This window comes from Oculina patagonica, chromosome 1 (genome assembly GCF_052425735.1).
Source record: "Oculina patagonica isolate OP01 chromosome 1, crgOcupat, whole genome shotgun sequence".
NCBI lineage: Eukaryota > Metazoa > Cnidaria > Anthozoa > Scleractinia > Oculinidae > Oculina > Oculina patagonica.
The window spans coordinates 45,032,120-45,049,384 of NC_135758.1; the positions used below are offsets into that span (position 1 = coordinate 45,032,120).

General features: G+C 38.1%; 1 protein-coding gene across 3 annotated transcripts; it reads right to left on the reverse strand.

Moving 5' to 3' along the window:
* Positions 1-154: 154 nt before the first annotated feature.
* LOC144633803 (uncharacterized) lies at positions 155-12,982 on the reverse strand. 3 transcript variants are annotated; one of them, XM_078492678.1, is made up of 9 exons: positions 12,849-12,982; positions 6,502-6,553; positions 5,443-5,652; positions 4,970-5,140; positions 4,244-4,496; positions 3,121-3,557; positions 2,577-2,684; positions 2,343-2,448; positions 155-1,902 (listed from the first exon to the last, which is right to left on the reverse strand). In XM_078492678.1, the coding sequence occupies exons 1-9, from the start codon at positions 12,918-12,920 to the stop codon at positions 1,215-1,217; spliced, it is 2,097 nt and encodes a 698-aa protein (XP_078348804.1). In that variant the 5' UTR covers positions 12,921-12,982; the 3' UTR covers positions 155-1,214. The 3 variants fall into 3 exon arrangements, with proteins under 3 accessions (XP_078348804.1, XP_078348810.1, XP_078348819.1); XM_078492684.1 differs by lacking the exon at positions 12,849-12,982 and adding an exon at positions 10,506-10,752 and having other exon boundaries at positions 156-1,902; XM_078492693.1 differs by lacking the exon at positions 12,849-12,982 and adding an exon at positions 10,527-10,752 and having other exon boundaries at positions 157-1,902.
* Between the last annotated feature and the right edge of the window lie 4,283 nt (positions 12,983-17,265).

A 17,265-nucleotide genomic window follows, 5' to 3' on the forward strand; every position in this document is an offset into this window, starting at 1 on the left:
TTCCCGTTTTCTCCGGGGATAACTGAAACCCTCTCGTCGGATAAGCCGGGTTATCAGAAAACCTTGGAACCTTGTTCTAGTCTCCCTCCTTCCCCCTTCTTGTTTACCATTAGTGTGTATATTCCTTATAATTTTTGGATATAATAAAGATCATTGTTTACATACCAAAATTTACATAGCAAGAGCTAATTCTCTTTTTTATTTTCGTCAAAGAAATATAGCGTCTTTATGTTACAAAATCATTTCAAGAGAAGAGTATATTGGTGGATTGACACTCTACAAAAACAGCCCTGTGTTATAATCTTCCACGAAAAAGTGAGTAGTCTCTAAAGAAAATCTTGTGCTATGGTAGCTAATCTACCTTTCAATTACCTTTTTCAACTTAATTGACAGGTTGATAACAGACCATTTTCACGATACCTGCCATGGTGGTTTTCATATTATAATGTAAATTAGCCATGTTGTCTTTCAGGGTTTGAGGGGGGGGGGGGGGGGGGCTTAACATTGAATTTATGCCCTTCCTCGGAAAATCGGATTGTCGGAATAGTGATGTTTCCGCGTCAAAATCACATTTGAGAGCAAGGTTATGGAATCATGATTTCATTACTGTTAAGGTAGTTTGCAAAAGATACTCGATAACTTGACTTCTTAACTACGGAAGCCGTTTTATTTTCTATGAAAGCGCCGTAATTGCGTAAAACTTTTCCCCACAATACTGAAACCACAGCATGGTATGAAAAAAAGTATCAGACATATAAATAAGAGACCAGCCTAAACTTGTTGTTTAAAGTTAAAAAGCATTCTGCCCCCTCAAATATCACGTGCTCTTTGCATTATAACGGGAAAAAACAAACATGGCGGCTATCGCGAATAAGGCCTGTTAGCTGAATATTATATTTCATGTATGTTCTTTCAACGTTTATATCCCTGCATACTTTAGTTAAAAGCATATAACTTGATTTATTCCTCGATAAATCAGTCTTGTGAAGTTAATATATGTACCAGTCCGTATCTGATTCTTTTCGGTTTTCAACGGCTTGTCAATTGAATCTTGTGAATAAGGGTTAGCAGTACTTTTTACACTTCCACTGACAAGTATGTCATACTTTAGAAGCCGCCGAAACATCAAACTAAGTTTTCTCTTTCTAAAGTCGTTCTCTCGACGTTATAACCGTTCGTCGACTCCCCACATGTAGGAATAGGGATGCAGTTTTTCATTCAGATCCGTTCTGTTTTCCATTTAAACGGCGTCTTCGTAAATGGCTTCTTCCTTTTTTCGAGGGATTAGTCGTTTCTGATATCCAATTAGAATACGGTGCCACACGAGTGAAAAAGCTGTAACGACCATCGACCCCGCATCCCTCGCCCCAGCTCACAAGTCCGGCCACAGTCCATCGATAGCTCCTAGACTTGGAATCGTAGCGCTCGCGCACAAATGGCCCTCCACCGTCCCCGCGACATGAATGCTGTCCAGCCTTTTCATGTTCGGCGCAGAACATAACGCTGCTGTTAAATTCCTGCCTTGTGCTATTTCTGCAAACTTTATTGGATGATACTGCCAACGCTATATGAACAGTCACTTTTCGGCTTTTCTTGCGGTGGTGTTTCGAGGATTTCCTGTCTTGTTGTTTTACTTGGGTTTGCTTTTCGCCCCACCCCGCGACAAAGCCGTGCTTTCCAGGCGTTGCTAAATCATTTCCACGCAATGCTAAATCTGGCAAGCACACGGGACTCACGTACTTTCCAAGTTTGACCTTACGATTTAGTTTTATAAGCGCGATGTCGTTTTCGTGACTTTGGCGTTTGTAGTTATCGTGTATGAAAATCTTGGCTGCTTCAATGACTTGCTCCGGACTGGTTTTCCTGTCCCCTAGATGGTGGCCCCCAGCTTTAACAGTGTATCTATAAAGTGAAGGTGATTTGATCGGGTTTAGAAGAAGCTAACGCTGTAACCCAGTGTTAATAGCATGGAGCGACTAGCAGTATTGCTACTCCGTCTGGATGGTATATAATCAGGTTATATAATCTAAGGGTGAATATATTTGCAACATACGCGTATAGCTGTCGCATTTGCCCGTCGAAATTAATTTTTCCATTTTTTTTAGCTCGAAAACAATAAAAATTCCAATGGGCAAATGCGAGGTTTATACGCGTATGATGCAAGTAAATTCTATATGTTAATAAAGCGTGTGTTGTTGTTGAATGTTGTTGTTGTTGTTGCTGCTATTGTTGCGCGCCAAAATGGCTGACATGATTTTTGCTCTCCTTAGGTAAGACAACTTGATAATTATGTTTATTGTCTGTGAAATAAGTAAAAATATTCTCACGCTCTAAGAAATTACCTGGAGGCTGGGCGAATGATGGGTCTCCATGTTTTAGAATAAAAGCAATGAGCTGCGGTGATGACCCATTCCTTGTTGATAAGAGCTCCGTTGCAGACTTGGACCCCTGACAGAAACAAACAAAACAATCAATGAGCCACTGAACGTAGCAGAAACATTGAGAAGTCAGTTAATTTACCAGTATCGAAAGAACTGTTGAATACGCTAAGAATATCAAGAAATAATGGTACTTACCGTCCCAGTAGATATTGATTTGCCAGGGCCATACCCCGCTTGTCGCCTTGTTGCCGCGTACATTTCGCGCTCTTGGTTTGGTCACACTAACGCCGCATTCGCTGGGATCTGGAAAAGGTAACTTTTCGACTTAGATCTTGAACTTCAAGTGCAGGTTTATATTTGTTGATAAAACGACTGAAACTGTTACCGAGTTTTGTTAACAGCTGTTACTTCTAACCAAACCCATGCTCTGGTTGGCGTTAAACAGAACCAAACTGATTAGCTATAAGCAATAAGCGAACTACAACCGTCACTCAATACAAGACTGCAATGTTTCATGCCGTGTTAAAATGAATTTGTTTAATTTTAAAGTTTTTACTATTTTATTAATACGAAAAAACACCTTACTGTATATATTCTTTTGGACGGCAGAACTAAGTAAACTGCAACACCTGAGAACTTTCCACCATCTTCGAAGAAACAATCGAGAGAGCATAGACACCACTGTTTAAATTAATGAACATTTCTTTGAACGTTTGTCCGACTAGACCAGGTATCTCACCTTTTTTCTTCATCGTCACGGCTCGCCGCACAGCATCAAATACGTCACCATAATACCTCAGAAATATAAGGTGGCTCTTGATTGGCTGTGACACAACAGATGACAAAATCCGCGTGTTGGGGTTCTTCCCAATAGCGATGGAAAATATCTGAAACGACTTTTCGCTCTCCAATAAACGTGACGCCTTAGGATGACTTGTTCCCATGTTCAGGAGTCCAGTGCTTATTATAAACATGGCTTTATTGCTGTTAGTTCGAGTGTTCGGCACTATCCGGCGTCTTGTCATGTACATGGCCCGCCCTAGCGAAGTGCCACACCCCCCTGGTTTCTTGATCCCGCCGATCTTTTTTATCACTCTGTCAGAAGGAGATGCAAAATTCATGGCAGTGTACGGTTTGTTGTTGTACGAGACCACCGCTACACGAATGTCCCCTCTCCTGTGGATAAGAAATCGCAAAAACGTGAATTATTTTGATGCTAGACAGTGATATTTTGTGGTGATTCTTTGAGGTGCCAATCGCAGTAACCTAAGCTTTATTACTGACGACCCGAATGAAATAAAAAGTTGATGTCTCTAAAATCTGATTGAATGTTCTCCAGTTGTGGTCATCCGCATTACTCTGTACAGATTCCAAATTTTTCTTATCTATTTTTGTACTTTTTTAACCATTATTTTGAGGGTGCCTTTCATTTCAAGATCACTTGATATAAAGATTATTTTTATGGAAGGATACCCTATGTTATTTAACTTATTCCACAAGAAGCTATTTTAAAGCCGAAGCAATGATCTTCCGTGGTGTGGCTCAGCTTCCTGATGTATTCTGGGCAGCAGATGGAGCGTTTATTCGTTCAATAAAAGTCAAAGTTTCAGCAGGAAATCTGACTTTCTTACGAAAAAACATTTCATCTTTACACTCAAAACACCGCCGTCTCAAATGAGTTGACCAAATCACTCAATCTACGAGGGACGGGACTCGTTTTTGACGGCATTCAAGATGGAAGCCCTACGAATCGGGCTCTCCACGGCATATACATGTTTTTGTTTGTTTCTTTGTTTGTTTGTTTGCTTGTTTGTGTTAACTCATTTCTATTCATAACATGATCGTATAATCCAGATACTTACAGAACAGTGGCCGCTAAAACTCGGATAAGCTCTTGTGCAAACTTGAGCCCAATCTTGTAGTCTTCCTTTGATACTCCATTAGATCCATCTATCAGGAAAATCACATCTAGACCTCCGTTATAATCCAGATCAATCGAACGGCGTGTTCTGGAATCGACCTTGGGACAGGAACCATTGCTGTGGCATGGATGTTTGTCAAAGAGGCTGTAGCGAATATACGCGGTGGCTTCATTTACATCCATGACATTTTTGTCTGAAGAAGAAATCAAAAGTTCATTTACAAAAATAATTCCTTTTTCACACAACACAAACTGAAACTTCGTTTGTCAGACTGGCGAAAACTTCAGTACCAGTGCTCTCTGTTCAGTGTTCAGTATACGTCGACCGCGGTCAAACGACAGAAATATGCAAAAAATAAGAAAAGTACTGCAAAGATAAGGTTCTAGTTTTCACAGTTCAAAGTTCATGCGAAACATTTAAAAAGTAAAAACAATCGTTTACCTGAGGAAATGGGATTATGCTTACGCTCGGCAACTATTTTTTCCTATCCTTGCTCATACTAACACTTCAATATGAACAAAAAAGGCCGAAATAGAAAGAAAAGCTGCCTGAGACGTTTGACCGTGGTGAAGCCTATACGTAGCATGGGCTGTAACCTGCAAGAAGTAATCTCAGCGCTTACTACTGGTAAAAGTGCAACATTAGCGTTCGAGCTCGCCAACTTACCTACGCATTTCGGTCGAACAGTCCAAGTTCCATGCTTCTTACATACACTGACCGCTGGACCATGCAGCTTGTAACCGCGGGCACACTTGTATTCAACGGTACTACCAGCACTGAAGTCAGATCCAATGAAATATCCGTGGCGGATCGTCCCCGGGTTACCACAGCTTGTAGCTACGAAGATTAAAGAAGATTTAAGTAGTTGGGTGTGGAATGTCCTTCATGTTTTATATGATACTGAATTAGAGGAAACCTCAGCAAGTAGACACCAATTAACAGCGGTCATTGAGACTGAAAACATAGATGAAGTTGAATTTTGAGCTGTTTTGTCTATTCTTGGCCAACCAGCGTAAAAGAACCTTATGAAAATCATTCCAGGAATGATTCTGCATGGCGAAGTCCAAATTTGAAAATGCCTCGAGAGGATCGGAAACGGCACAACAGGAACAAGCCGATTCGCTTTCACTATTTCCTACCTTTTGGAAATCTACATCTAGGCTCTTTGCCAAGTAGTTTGCCATCTAAACAGCGTCTGACTCTGTCTCCCTCCACAAGTTTGTAGCCATTGATACAGCCATAAGTTACCCTGGAGTAGTTACAGCAGTGCTTGATGGCAATATGAAGGGGACGATATTGAACCAGTTCCTTTACGACCGATTCGCAGGTCCTGTTGCTAGGGACGGTTGCTAGGTGGAAATGAACCATTTATGTGTCAGCTTTGAATTGACCACGGTAAACAAAACCAAAGTATGATAATAAACCGCATGCAGATTGTCTGTAAAACGAGTTGGCCAAAGCTTTAAGAAAAACTAATATTTCGGTGAAAAATCCCACTTCATCACTTTCATTAACTGTGTATACTTATCCGATAATCCGAGCCGGCCGGAAAGAGATCAAGCTACTTTAAAAAAAATATGAATCAAACCAACTCATCATTTTTTCTTTCTTTTTTTAAAAAAAAACGGCTATAATTTTTTTTTCGTGTCCTTTTGTTTTTGTGTTGTGATTTCGAGCAAGGATGAAATCTATCACCTATAATTCGTCCCCCGAGTTTATATCACGTGTCCATTTAAACCAATTAGGATGCACGAAAACTTAATAGTAGATGGAACACGAAAATAAAAATTTTAAACCGAGAAAAAACGGAGGCTTACGTCGAATAACCCTTAACCGTGAAAATATTATGATTTTCATTTCAATGTCCATTCATCGTCTTCAGCAATGTCACAAATTATAGTTTACCACAAGGTAGAAAAACACTAGACGAGGGACCACTTGCAAAACAAAATACTCTGCAAACTGACCTTAACCTGATGTCCTCCACTTTTGCCCATTCGTACTTTTGTACGGCTGATTCCTAACATTGCTATTATTTTCTAATTGTCATTTTGAAGTACCTTAAAATAGCGTGCCACGGGTCATAGGTAATATATAGAACCAATTTTATAGCAATCAAACTCAGCACTAATTGCCGAAAACATTAACTCCCTAAATTAGCAGAAAATTAAGGATAAGTCACATCGTAAACTTCTCACCTTCATTGAATCCTTTCACGAATGAAACAGTGATCCCGAACAAAAACAGCACCTATGAAGAAATGAATCCCTTTAGTAAACGAAAAAAAAATGGGTTGTTTTTGTTGTTGTTGTTATTTTCCGCTATATATAAAACTGCCAATGGGCTCAGTGCTCCAGTAGCACGCATTGAAAGATGTGTGCGTGTGCACGTGCCTGCTCACTCCACGTACTAGAAAAGCAAGATATCACGTTCATGAAAAGAATGGAAGAAACAGTGGAAGAAAGTTCTTGTTGGTTGATTTTTTCCCTCTTTTTCGAAAAGAAGGATCGTCAAATTTATTCGTAATATCTAGTGATGTTTAATTGAGCATGATTTCAAAATGTTTTTATGCGACTTGTATAGCACTGTGGACATTGAAAAAAGTCAAGAACGAATTCTTGAAAACATTCCAAAATGTTGATACAAACTGACGAAAGCAATCAATTATTACTCAGTTATTGGTTTTCATTTTCTGGATAAGTCTCGTATTAGCGTGAGGCAGAGGTTAACAATTTTGGATATCTGCTTTTTGGGGGCTAACAGACTTGACACAAGCGAAAAAAAAAACATTGTTCTAGAATCTTTGATCAAGTTTGAGAAAGTGCAGCTTACCCAATCAAAAGGCGGCTAGTGGCGTGTATTGCTATACGACCTTCACGAAAGCCTTATCGCACTGTAAGGAAGCGGGGATTATGGTTAGATAAGGTTGTTTAAAGATTAAATACTTATGCCCCAGGAATCGTCCAAGATTGGATAAAGATATTACGTGAACGATAAATTAAAGATGCAAACACAATGATAAAACCTCGGGAAACAAAGAAATTGTTAAGTGGCTCAGGCGAGCTTAGATGAAAACTTTCTACGTTTAATTCAATTACTCTGCATTTCAAAAGAAGACCGGCTATCAACGAGAGAAAAAAATTGCAAAAAAGCTGAACAAGTGCAAAAAAATCCAATATTTGTAATAGGTTTTTATTTGAAGTGTATTGACAACAGATAACAGTCAAATAAAAAATTATTAACCTCAACCCATGCGGTCAGATCACAGTAGCCGAGAAAATAAATACAAAAAAAATCAAGTAGATCTAGGATCTAGAATCCTAAACCTAGATTTTTTGTAAATACGAACAATTCTTTGTAATTGCAGTGTATTAAAGCATTCCAATAAAAAAGAGAAAAATAAATAGACCAGAAAATATATACGAAAGGAAAAATCTCGTTTTTAATGCAAGCAAAACAAAAAAATGGTTGTTTCATAACTCTAAAGCAAACCCATCTCTTAAATATTAAAGTGACAGCTGGTTTTAAAGTAGTAATGTCACGATATTTAAGTCATTTTTCTGATTACTTCCAAATTAAGGAAAACCTTAAAATAATACTTGCTAATGTAAAAAAACACCAAAGGAGTAATAAAAACGCGAAAATAACCAAGGATGATTTTGACTGACGAAGATTAAGACAGATACCAACGACAAACTTGAAAAAAAAAATGCCAGGGTTTTCAAGATGGGTTGTCTGTGACGTATTCTAGCTACTTTAAACCAAAATTGAAATAATAATTTTCTTTATTGAGTTGTCTCGATTTCTTTTAGCTTAATTCTAGGAGTTTCTAGGAGTGGTACATTAATGATAGATACAAACAAATGTCCCCTTTTTGACGCGTGCCTACTCAACAATGTTATCATATGGCAAGGAGAAATAGCATCTTAATCTTTTTTGCAAATCGACCCTGAAAGGGTTAAGAATGTTCACCGCGTTTGAAAAGTTTATCTTGTTTGACCTACTGGCAGCAAATTCAATCTACTTTATCCTCTTAGGTCTGTAAGGAATTTTTACTACAACGTATCTTTGACTCTAGAACAACTAATTTACTCATGCAAGTCAGTTATGGACAAAACATTCGTAATTTGTTTAGATAACGCTTTTATTTACCAGAGCACATAAGTCATTACTTTAATAGCCACTTGATGCAAGTGTTATTTTATAGAAATAGACCTTGTTTTATAAATAAATTAATTACCTTTCGGAATCCAACATGTAACAAACAAATCTTCGATACAGTTTCCTTTAGTCCTCCGCACAATTTTAAGACAGGAAATTGTAAAGCTAAATTGGTATTTCCTTCTTATGTATTTTATCTCTCACACGGAAACGAACTTTGTGAATAATCTTTACAACTGTTGGCAATAAACACGTGTAAGCTGTTTTAAAAATATTGGAAGCATATGTTTGGAATTAAACTTTGTCAAACTGCCTAAAACGACGAACTACAAACTGCACGCTTTGACTACTGTCTCAACTGTATTGTCAGCATTCGGTTCTCCCCGATCATAAAAAAAGCGTAACGTCTTTTTATCGATCAGTTCAAAGCTTAAGTTCTCCCTGCGCACAAATTAACAAAGAATACTGCAAACACAGTAAAATTGCAAATCTTACAAAATCAGGAAACTTGGCAATGTTTAAAGAGCTTTTTTAGTCCTATACCAACCCACAGTTTAGGTATGTATTTGTAATAATTAGAGAACTAGACGTTAAGAAAACCTGTTTTACTTGTTTATTCAACAACAATGTTTTGTGGGCATACTATTGCTAATTTCGATGCTAATTTCCTTTCCTAAACGCCCTGTTAAACACTGAACATTTCCTTTTAGGCCTACAATCAACTTCGCTGAGTCGAAAACGTGTTTTATACATCTCAAGATTTGAAGTGATTGATTACTTTAAGTGAGGATGTTTTGGCTGAGCCTGGAGTTAATCGATTGTCCAAATTATACATCACGAGTTATCTGTTATTTACACATATACCAACAAGTATCAATACTTAACTAAATTGAGAATTGCAGATTCATGGAAAGAGATACTGTATTTCTATATTTCGATGCATTTGTAAAATGCATGCAATGGTGGGCAGTTTATCGGTTGAAAAAATGTCGATAAGAATACTTCCATCTTAATTAGTCCACATCAATCAACATCCTTGACTGTTTGGCCACAAACGTCGCGACAACTTAAATTATTATTTCCCAATTGCTCGCACCCTTAAATAAAACTGACTGCAAACTTGCTAAAGCATCTCTGGACAGGCGTCCTAAGAAATAATTCTTTTAACATGTTTCTTTTGTAATATAATTCTAGACAGACAATGTCATTCATTTTAATTGATCAGTTTATAAAAATCTGTATTTGTTTATCCTAGAAAGTATGTCGCGATGTTTTGAGAAAAATAACAATTGTCTATCTTCTGGCGGCCATAACATGTGAGACAGGACATCGTTCCAAGGAAAATTTCGACTAAAGACCGTCGCATTAAACTACGCAGTCAATATTTTGTGGTAGAAGGAAATTACAAAAATCCATAACTAAATATATATCATAGCTCATTTTCTTTAGCATGTGTTCATCACATTCTCATACCCCGCCAGTTCTGCTTTTGATATTAGCTAAAACATCATATAACAAGGGGGCGAGTTTGCGTTAAAGATATCAATCAGCCATTGGCCACATAGCTAGTAAGGTCAGGCATGTTTAAATGACTTGTTTATCATATAGATTATATACTTCTACAGGTAAACTTCCCATTGAAGTACGAGTTGGTTGTAGTGTTTTGAAAACAGTCATAAAGCTCTTTAGCGGACGACCAGATGGGGAGATTTTTTAAGTATCGCCTGTGACTGCCAACGACGTGATTTTCGGATTTTCCGGCAGGAAACGTTATATAAGTCTTAACAAGAAGAATGCAACATACCGCGACATAAAAAGACAATGTTAGTGCAGACACTCGCCTCAATATATGTGAATGAAGTGAACAAGGGATTATAAACGTTTCATCTCGAGAATGAATTGGAATAAAGAAAGCTAAAGGAGCATTTTCGGGACTTAGAGCGAGGGACACTTTGTGGCGATGATGACTAGAACGTTTTATTCCTCGCCACAGAACGGGGCATGATTTCTGACGATGGCAAGTCATAAAACGGAGGTTGACCTTCCAAATTCGTACACTTACCCAACTCATTTCTTGGTTGTGCGTCGATTCTTGTTAACAGCTATTCTCCCACCAACTGGGCAGTAAACAAAGCCGTCTTAATCTTTCACTGAGTGTACTTTCAAATGTCTTAGCGTGAACTATCTCATCGCTTTATCATCTGGTCGTTATATGATCCACCTATTGGGGGAATGAGGCCGAGGGGCAAGTGCGCCATGCCTGCACTTTTTCAATGGAACGCACAACCTCCAAATCTAGTTATCACGAAATTACTTGGATCATAATTGGCGCTTATTTCATTCCACAGGGAATAGCGCGAGTTATTGAGAGGTCGTGTATAATAACATAAATACACCTCTCGTGTTTCGTTGTTGTATGTGGTTTTGCTAAATACCACTCAAAAAGTCGTTTAAATAAATGCTTTATGACGTCTACTCTTAATCGTGAATTACGATCAACAACATACGCGCATAAAGATAAAGGTTTTGATAGAAAATATTTGCAAAGCAATACTTCGGAAGTCCATTATCTGTTTCACCTATCAGTCTGGTGGCTGCAAATATGTTTACAAACTTGTCTAAAAGGTATTAATGCCAGTTTAATTGTTTGGGAATTTTTCCTGTCTTGTCGATATCACCTAATTGACAACATATTGGTTGAAATAGAAATGTACACTGTACTTTTCTTTTGTTGTAAGTGGTAATTTGAATTGAGTGAGGTGAAAAATATCTCAACGCTAAAATAATATTGCGTGTCTCATGTTGTAAATATCTGCACGAAAAATTCAGACCATTTGACAATCCATCTACAACTTCCCAGATCATCTCTTCACACAACGCAGGCTTTCTTTTTAATAAAAACATTTTTGGGTGGGAAAATTCCAACCATCTATATTTAACATAGCTCATGACTTTTAGAAGAAGCCAAGTGCTTTAAATTGACCCCACCACAGAACAAGACAAAATAAGGAGAATCTCTTGAAATTAAAAAGTTGAAATATGCACAAATTTAGCTCGGTGTTCGTGGACATTCTTCGGTCCTTTAGAGTAACTGAAGACGTAGTTTGCATCTTTCATCGAGTTGGCTTCCACACAAGTCAATTAGTCAAGGTGGTCAGGGAGTGTAGTGGACCGCACCGTGGGAAAAATAAAACTAAATTGTTTCCCATAAAAACTGACGAGTGATTTTTAAGCTTTACGTGTCTGCTGTGGATTGAATCTAAAAGGGAGCTGATGTATTGACTGCAGGCTTGTGCCTGATGTGGAGTAACGTCTGTTATGAGGGGGCGAGAAGCTATTCAATAGTGTCCCATGCGCCCATTTGGTTTGGAAGATAGTTAGGACGTGAACTAGAACTCGTGTTAACGTAACTACAGAATAAAATGTAATAAAAAAAATAAAAAAAAATGGTGTTTATAGTGGTCATGCACTTAGCTTCATATCTCTACGAGATAGCTAGTTTACAGGCATGCCACTGAAACAGAGGAAACAAATATTTTTAAATGAACATAACAAGGTTAAAAATCCCAACTGGCAGGAGGCAGACCAGTTGGCTATATACAAAGCGTGGTCGAGGATTTGAACTCGGGACAACCGAGAAACAAATCCAGCTAGTGGCAAGGGCAGGTCTTGAACCGGGGACCTCCGAATTACAATACCAGCGCCCTAAACCACTCGGCCATGCTTGCCTCCTGTAATCATTGACGATGTAGAGTTTGCTTGCAAACAGTTTCTCATAGAATAAATATCACTACTTATCAGTTAGCGAATTCCTCAGTTTTTAACTCAAGGATGATTAATTTCTCAATTTTCTCAATCTCATCCCAATTATTTAACTGACAAATCATTGGTGTTTATTTCCTGTAGAACCACTAGCTTAAGCTAAATAACTGGCTTAACTTCTCTGAACGCGCACTACCGATCTTAAGCTGGATTTAGAAAAAGACAAACATTTTTGTTAGTGATTAAGGTCTCAACACAAAGTACTGCAAAGTATTGTAAAGTTTCTTCAGTGGGATCGTTACCACAGATTTCCAATGTTTTCTTTGTTTGTGCGGTAAAAATGTTAAAGGCCTGAAAAGATGTATAATATTTGAGTTTGTCTCGACATGTTAAATACTACCGGTGTGTTAATAGTATTGACTATCATTACTTCCGCAAAACCTGGTCACAAAATAACCACGTAAAAGACTGCGGAAACCGCATGGGGTAAAGCAAGGAAAAATCAACGTTAACTTTCGCTTGGACGGCTATAAAGTACCCAGTGACACGAGGAGGTGCTGAAAGCAATTTCAAGTAAGTTTCCTTCACTTATATATCATCAGTAACAGTGCAATTTACTAACCACTACGGTTTCTTTCCTTGTCATTTTGCCTTTTATTCTTTCATCTATCCATCCGTTCGCCCGTCCATCCATCAATCCATTCCTGGGTTAATTCACTTTAGTTAGCTTTTTGCATCATTAATGTATCAAGGGGATGGTGTCGCGAGAAATCTTCTAAGTTTTTCGTGTAAAATATTCTAGAATTAAGAAGATGCACTCAGTGTTAAGCGAAATAACCTTTGAAAAACAAAAGACGGGCCTAAAATCATTTTCCAAGAGGTTTTGAGGAAATTTTCTTCCAAGTAAAATTGTCAAACACCCGACGTTTTCAAGTTTTAGGTCACTTCGTTACTACCAGTCTGTACCCAAACCACGTTTTAACAATTTTCAGGACTTGTAAAGTACGTTTTAGCAAGGCCAGGCCACTATGAGTGGTTTTACAATTCATACAAACAACTTCATGAGATTTTTAAATTGCACTAAATCTTGGTGATACTGTCAAATTGATGGGCGCAATGGTATTAGTGATCCGGGTCGAACCATGCCCGGGTTATTGCATCCCTTACAGGGGGTAAAAAATTCTCTAAGTCGCTAATTCCCGGGCTTAATGCTACGGAAACCGAGATAATCTTCGGCAAGATGGAACAGTGACCTTGGCACGATGCAGACTTTATAGGACTTTTTTTTGCCTAGCCAATTTCTCATAAGTATACATTATTTTAATTACTCATTTTCATTTCTTTTTTTAGTGTCTCACAGACAATGCACAGTATTCAGTATTAAATCATTGCAATCTCTCTCGGCGAACAAAAACCAACATATTGCGAACTCATCGCAGCCTGACGTAAAGAGGTAAAGAAATTCTTCAGCTTATTCGCACAAGAGCGATTTGGTTTTTAAGTTCTAATCCCTATTATTTCAGCGGAAATTTTTGTTGTTCAAGTCCTGTAAAAAAAACATTACCCGAGGCTATAAAAACGGCTAATCTTGAGCTTATATAAAGCTATAATAATCCGGATTTTAAAGTCATTCTGAGTTTTAGCATTTTTTCATTCAATAAATCATAACATCTGCTCGAGGACTTTCTAAGTTCCTGCAAATGTAAAAGAAGCAAAAATATCTAATTTTTTAAGGTCATTCTGAGTTTTAGCATTTTTTCATTCAATAAATCATAGCATCTGCTCGAGGACTTTCTAAGTTCCTACAAATGTAAAAGAAGCAAAAATATCTAATTTTTGTTTGTCTTTGCAGTTGAAAGTATCGGTGTATTCACTGACTAATCTATCGTTGGTGCAGGGATTTTCTGCTCGTTGCTTCCAGAAAGCGCCATTACTGGATAACTGCATGTACGTTAAAGGATGCGGAAACTCGAATGCAATTGGGATTTAAAAAGATCATGATAAGAAATAGAATCAAGTTCCACTGATCGATCGACATCAACTTTTGTTTTGAATAGCAGCCATAGACGAAAGTTCTATTACCGCTGCCGGTTTCTCAAACTAGCAATCATTGACAAAACCTTGGCGTAGTTACTGTTTTTCTTCCTTGAAACATGAAAATAAGTAGTAAATAATAAAGATGGTAAATTTCAAGCTCGGTGATAAATAGTGAAGAAATTATTCAACATGACACTAGCGTGGGACAAAGAAAAAATCTGAGTCCCCTACGGGAATCGAACCCATGGCCTCCCAGATACCGGTTGGGCGCTCTAACCAACTGAGCTAGGAGAGACTCGTTGTGAGCTTAGGCCATTTACTAAGTTGATATGTGACACGCGTCCTGCATACTGCTAGGATCAGCAATGTCGAAATCATCAAATGTGTAGTAAATAATAAAGATGGTAAATTTCCACGATAAGAAGTAGAATCAAGCTCGTGTCATGTTGAATAATTTCTTCACTGTTTATCACCGAGCTCGACGATCGCGGCTTGGCCGCTCTTTGTCACCGCCAAAAAAAAAACCCTCTGGAACCCAGGGTACGACACCCTGTCCCAGAACGCAAAACTGTCGTTATATTCACATTCCAGATTTTTTTAAATGTCAAATCGCTATTTTATTTATCTTAGCGATTTACAGACTTTCCTTTGCCAGATTTCAGGATAAGCCTATCAAGGACTAACAGGATAAAAACCTCACCGTCAGCCAGCGTTCCTTGTCCTCATCCATTCCCGAGCTCTATGAAGCAGTCTGTTTCTCTGTTGTTGTTTTCAGATCAGTTCCAATCACTTACTGCTACTTTTACAAGCCGCACAATCAGAACTAATAACACATCGATTTTAGTTAACAGTTTATTTTTTTCTTTGTTCCAACGTTTATTGCCATCTTTGAGTTTTCTTTTCTGCCAGTCGATCTGTCGGGCCTAGAAACTCATAAATTTTCTCCATAATCGCATAATTGGATGTAGTCACGACTTTGTCTGTAATTTTGGGGTCGACCCCAGGTCTCTTGCTATCAATCGTCGTGTGTGTTATCCTGGCTTGTGAATAATTCCTCAAAGGAACCGCAGAAAGTCTGCTGTCTTTTATACCTTTGATCAGTTCGCCATAAAATTACGAGATTTTCCGAAAGTATTCCCCCGCTTTCCATGAGTAACGCCCCCACCCTGTCCTTGAATGTACTGTTAAGAAACTAGCGACACACAGCCACCAGGGGGTGATCTATTTCCCTTGCGAAATAGGTATAAGAGTCGTTTTCTCATATGGAAATTTTTATAATGGAGGAACAAACAAGTTAACACTTCTCATATCGTTCAAAAATAGGATTTTTCTCAGTCGAAGAAAAGTCTTCTAATCACTGTCTGATTAAGATAATTATTGCATTTATGGCACAGGCAGGCGGTCAGTCACCACATATTTCGTGCAAAACAAATCTTCGTATTTTGGATGTAGAACGTGACCCAGTAATGCAACTTATTTCGTTTTATTTTTTATTCAGATTTGATTACTCGCGTTCTGATTGGGCAATTTACGGGCCGTATCATACCGTACGGTCTGCTTCCCGCGCCAGTTAAAACTTGAAATGTTTCCTTTTGTATTCAGAGCGAGAGCCATAGTAAAGACAAAAAACATTTTATTAACCCAGTTTTCTCTAGCCTGTTCCAGACGTTCGGTTAGTTAGGAAGCGCGAAAAACGGCGAGCGTAAAAAAAAAAAAAAAGGGGAGGGGGGCGGGCCCCCTCGCCTTAGTCCCCTCCCCATTTTTTCGCTCGCCGTTTCTTGCGCCGCTACAAATGAAAATATGGAAAATTCATCCTCGCGAAGCTGTCCACTGTCCACTCCCTTACACATCATTATCTTTTGCGTTGTTTCGTGAGGTGGTCCAATGTTCTTTCATGTCTTGAACATCGCTCGTTTGTAGGTAGCGCAAATGTGTTGGACTTAATTTGTTATGGCGAAAACTGTTTTGGTTGTTCTGTCAAATGTAAATATTGAAGTTAAATAAACCCAACAGCCAAGGAAATCGTCTTTATTTCGCATCATTCCTAATTGATAATACGGCTGTATAGATAACGTACTTTTTAAAAATATCTTTTTCCCACCGACCTTTTATTAACATTCTAATATTAGGACGAGGTCATTTGTGGGGCGTTAAAATCGATGGCAATTCAATTATCCCCGATGAAACAATTATTATTTTCTAATAATTTCTACGGCAGTAAATACTGGTTGTTATAAATTTAGGAAAGATTTTCTACCTGTTTATTTACTGGTGTGTTCTTTGGGTTATGGGAGACGTGGATCTCAGTAACACCTGACTGTTCAATAAATTTAATGTTTACTTAACCCTTTCACTCCCAGAGTCAATTCTCGAGTCAGTAAATCACTATTCTTATTTTCACGTCTGTGGATGAGGTTCTGGTGTATAAGACTGAGTTATTGATTGGTACTTCCAGATGTTTCCGGTTATTATTATTATTTTTTAATTTTATACAAAATGAAATTAGGAGTCAAAGGGCAATTAAGTAGTCTTTGGTCGCTTATTCATCATCTTTCCCCCGTGTGTCTATCCGAATTATGTTAATAACTAACTAGTAATAGTTCTCACTATAAAGCTGCCCCCGCCTTTTTATAATTTGTTTTTTGTCGCCTTTAATTATTAATGCCGATGGACTGCACAATTAGGCTTTTTTTTTTACTGTGTCATGCGGAATTTCTTGTTGTGTGACACCGTTGCGTCCTAAAAATATTCACAAGTTCAAGTCTAATTACATTACCTAGCGCGCGTAAATAACACCTAGCGGAAATAACACATAACACATTATTCGTGATGACAACACACAAGCTTATTTCCGGGCTTATAACATTCAAAATAAACTTACAATAATTTCCAAGCCAAAAAGCCTAAAAAGTTCCACGAGTAACAAAATATGGCACTCGAGAAAACAACCCACTCTTTGGATCAAATAATCTGACAGTTTGTTAGCGAAACGAATTACGTTG

Bases quoted from the DNA above. Each gene is read 5' to 3' on its own strand.
- LOC144633803 (XM_078492678.1), bottom strand. From the start codon at position 12,920: ATGGATGGACGGGCGAACGGATGGATAGATGAAAGAATAAAAGGCAAA. The intron at 5,653-6,501 runs GTGAGAAGTTTA...ATTTCCACCTAG, and splicing joins CGTGAAAGGATTCAATGAAG to CAACCGTCCCTAGCAACAGG. The intron at 1,903-2,342 runs GTAATTTCTTAG...TTCACTTTATAG, and splicing joins ATCATTCGCCCAGCCTCCAG to ATACACTGTTAAAGCTGGGG.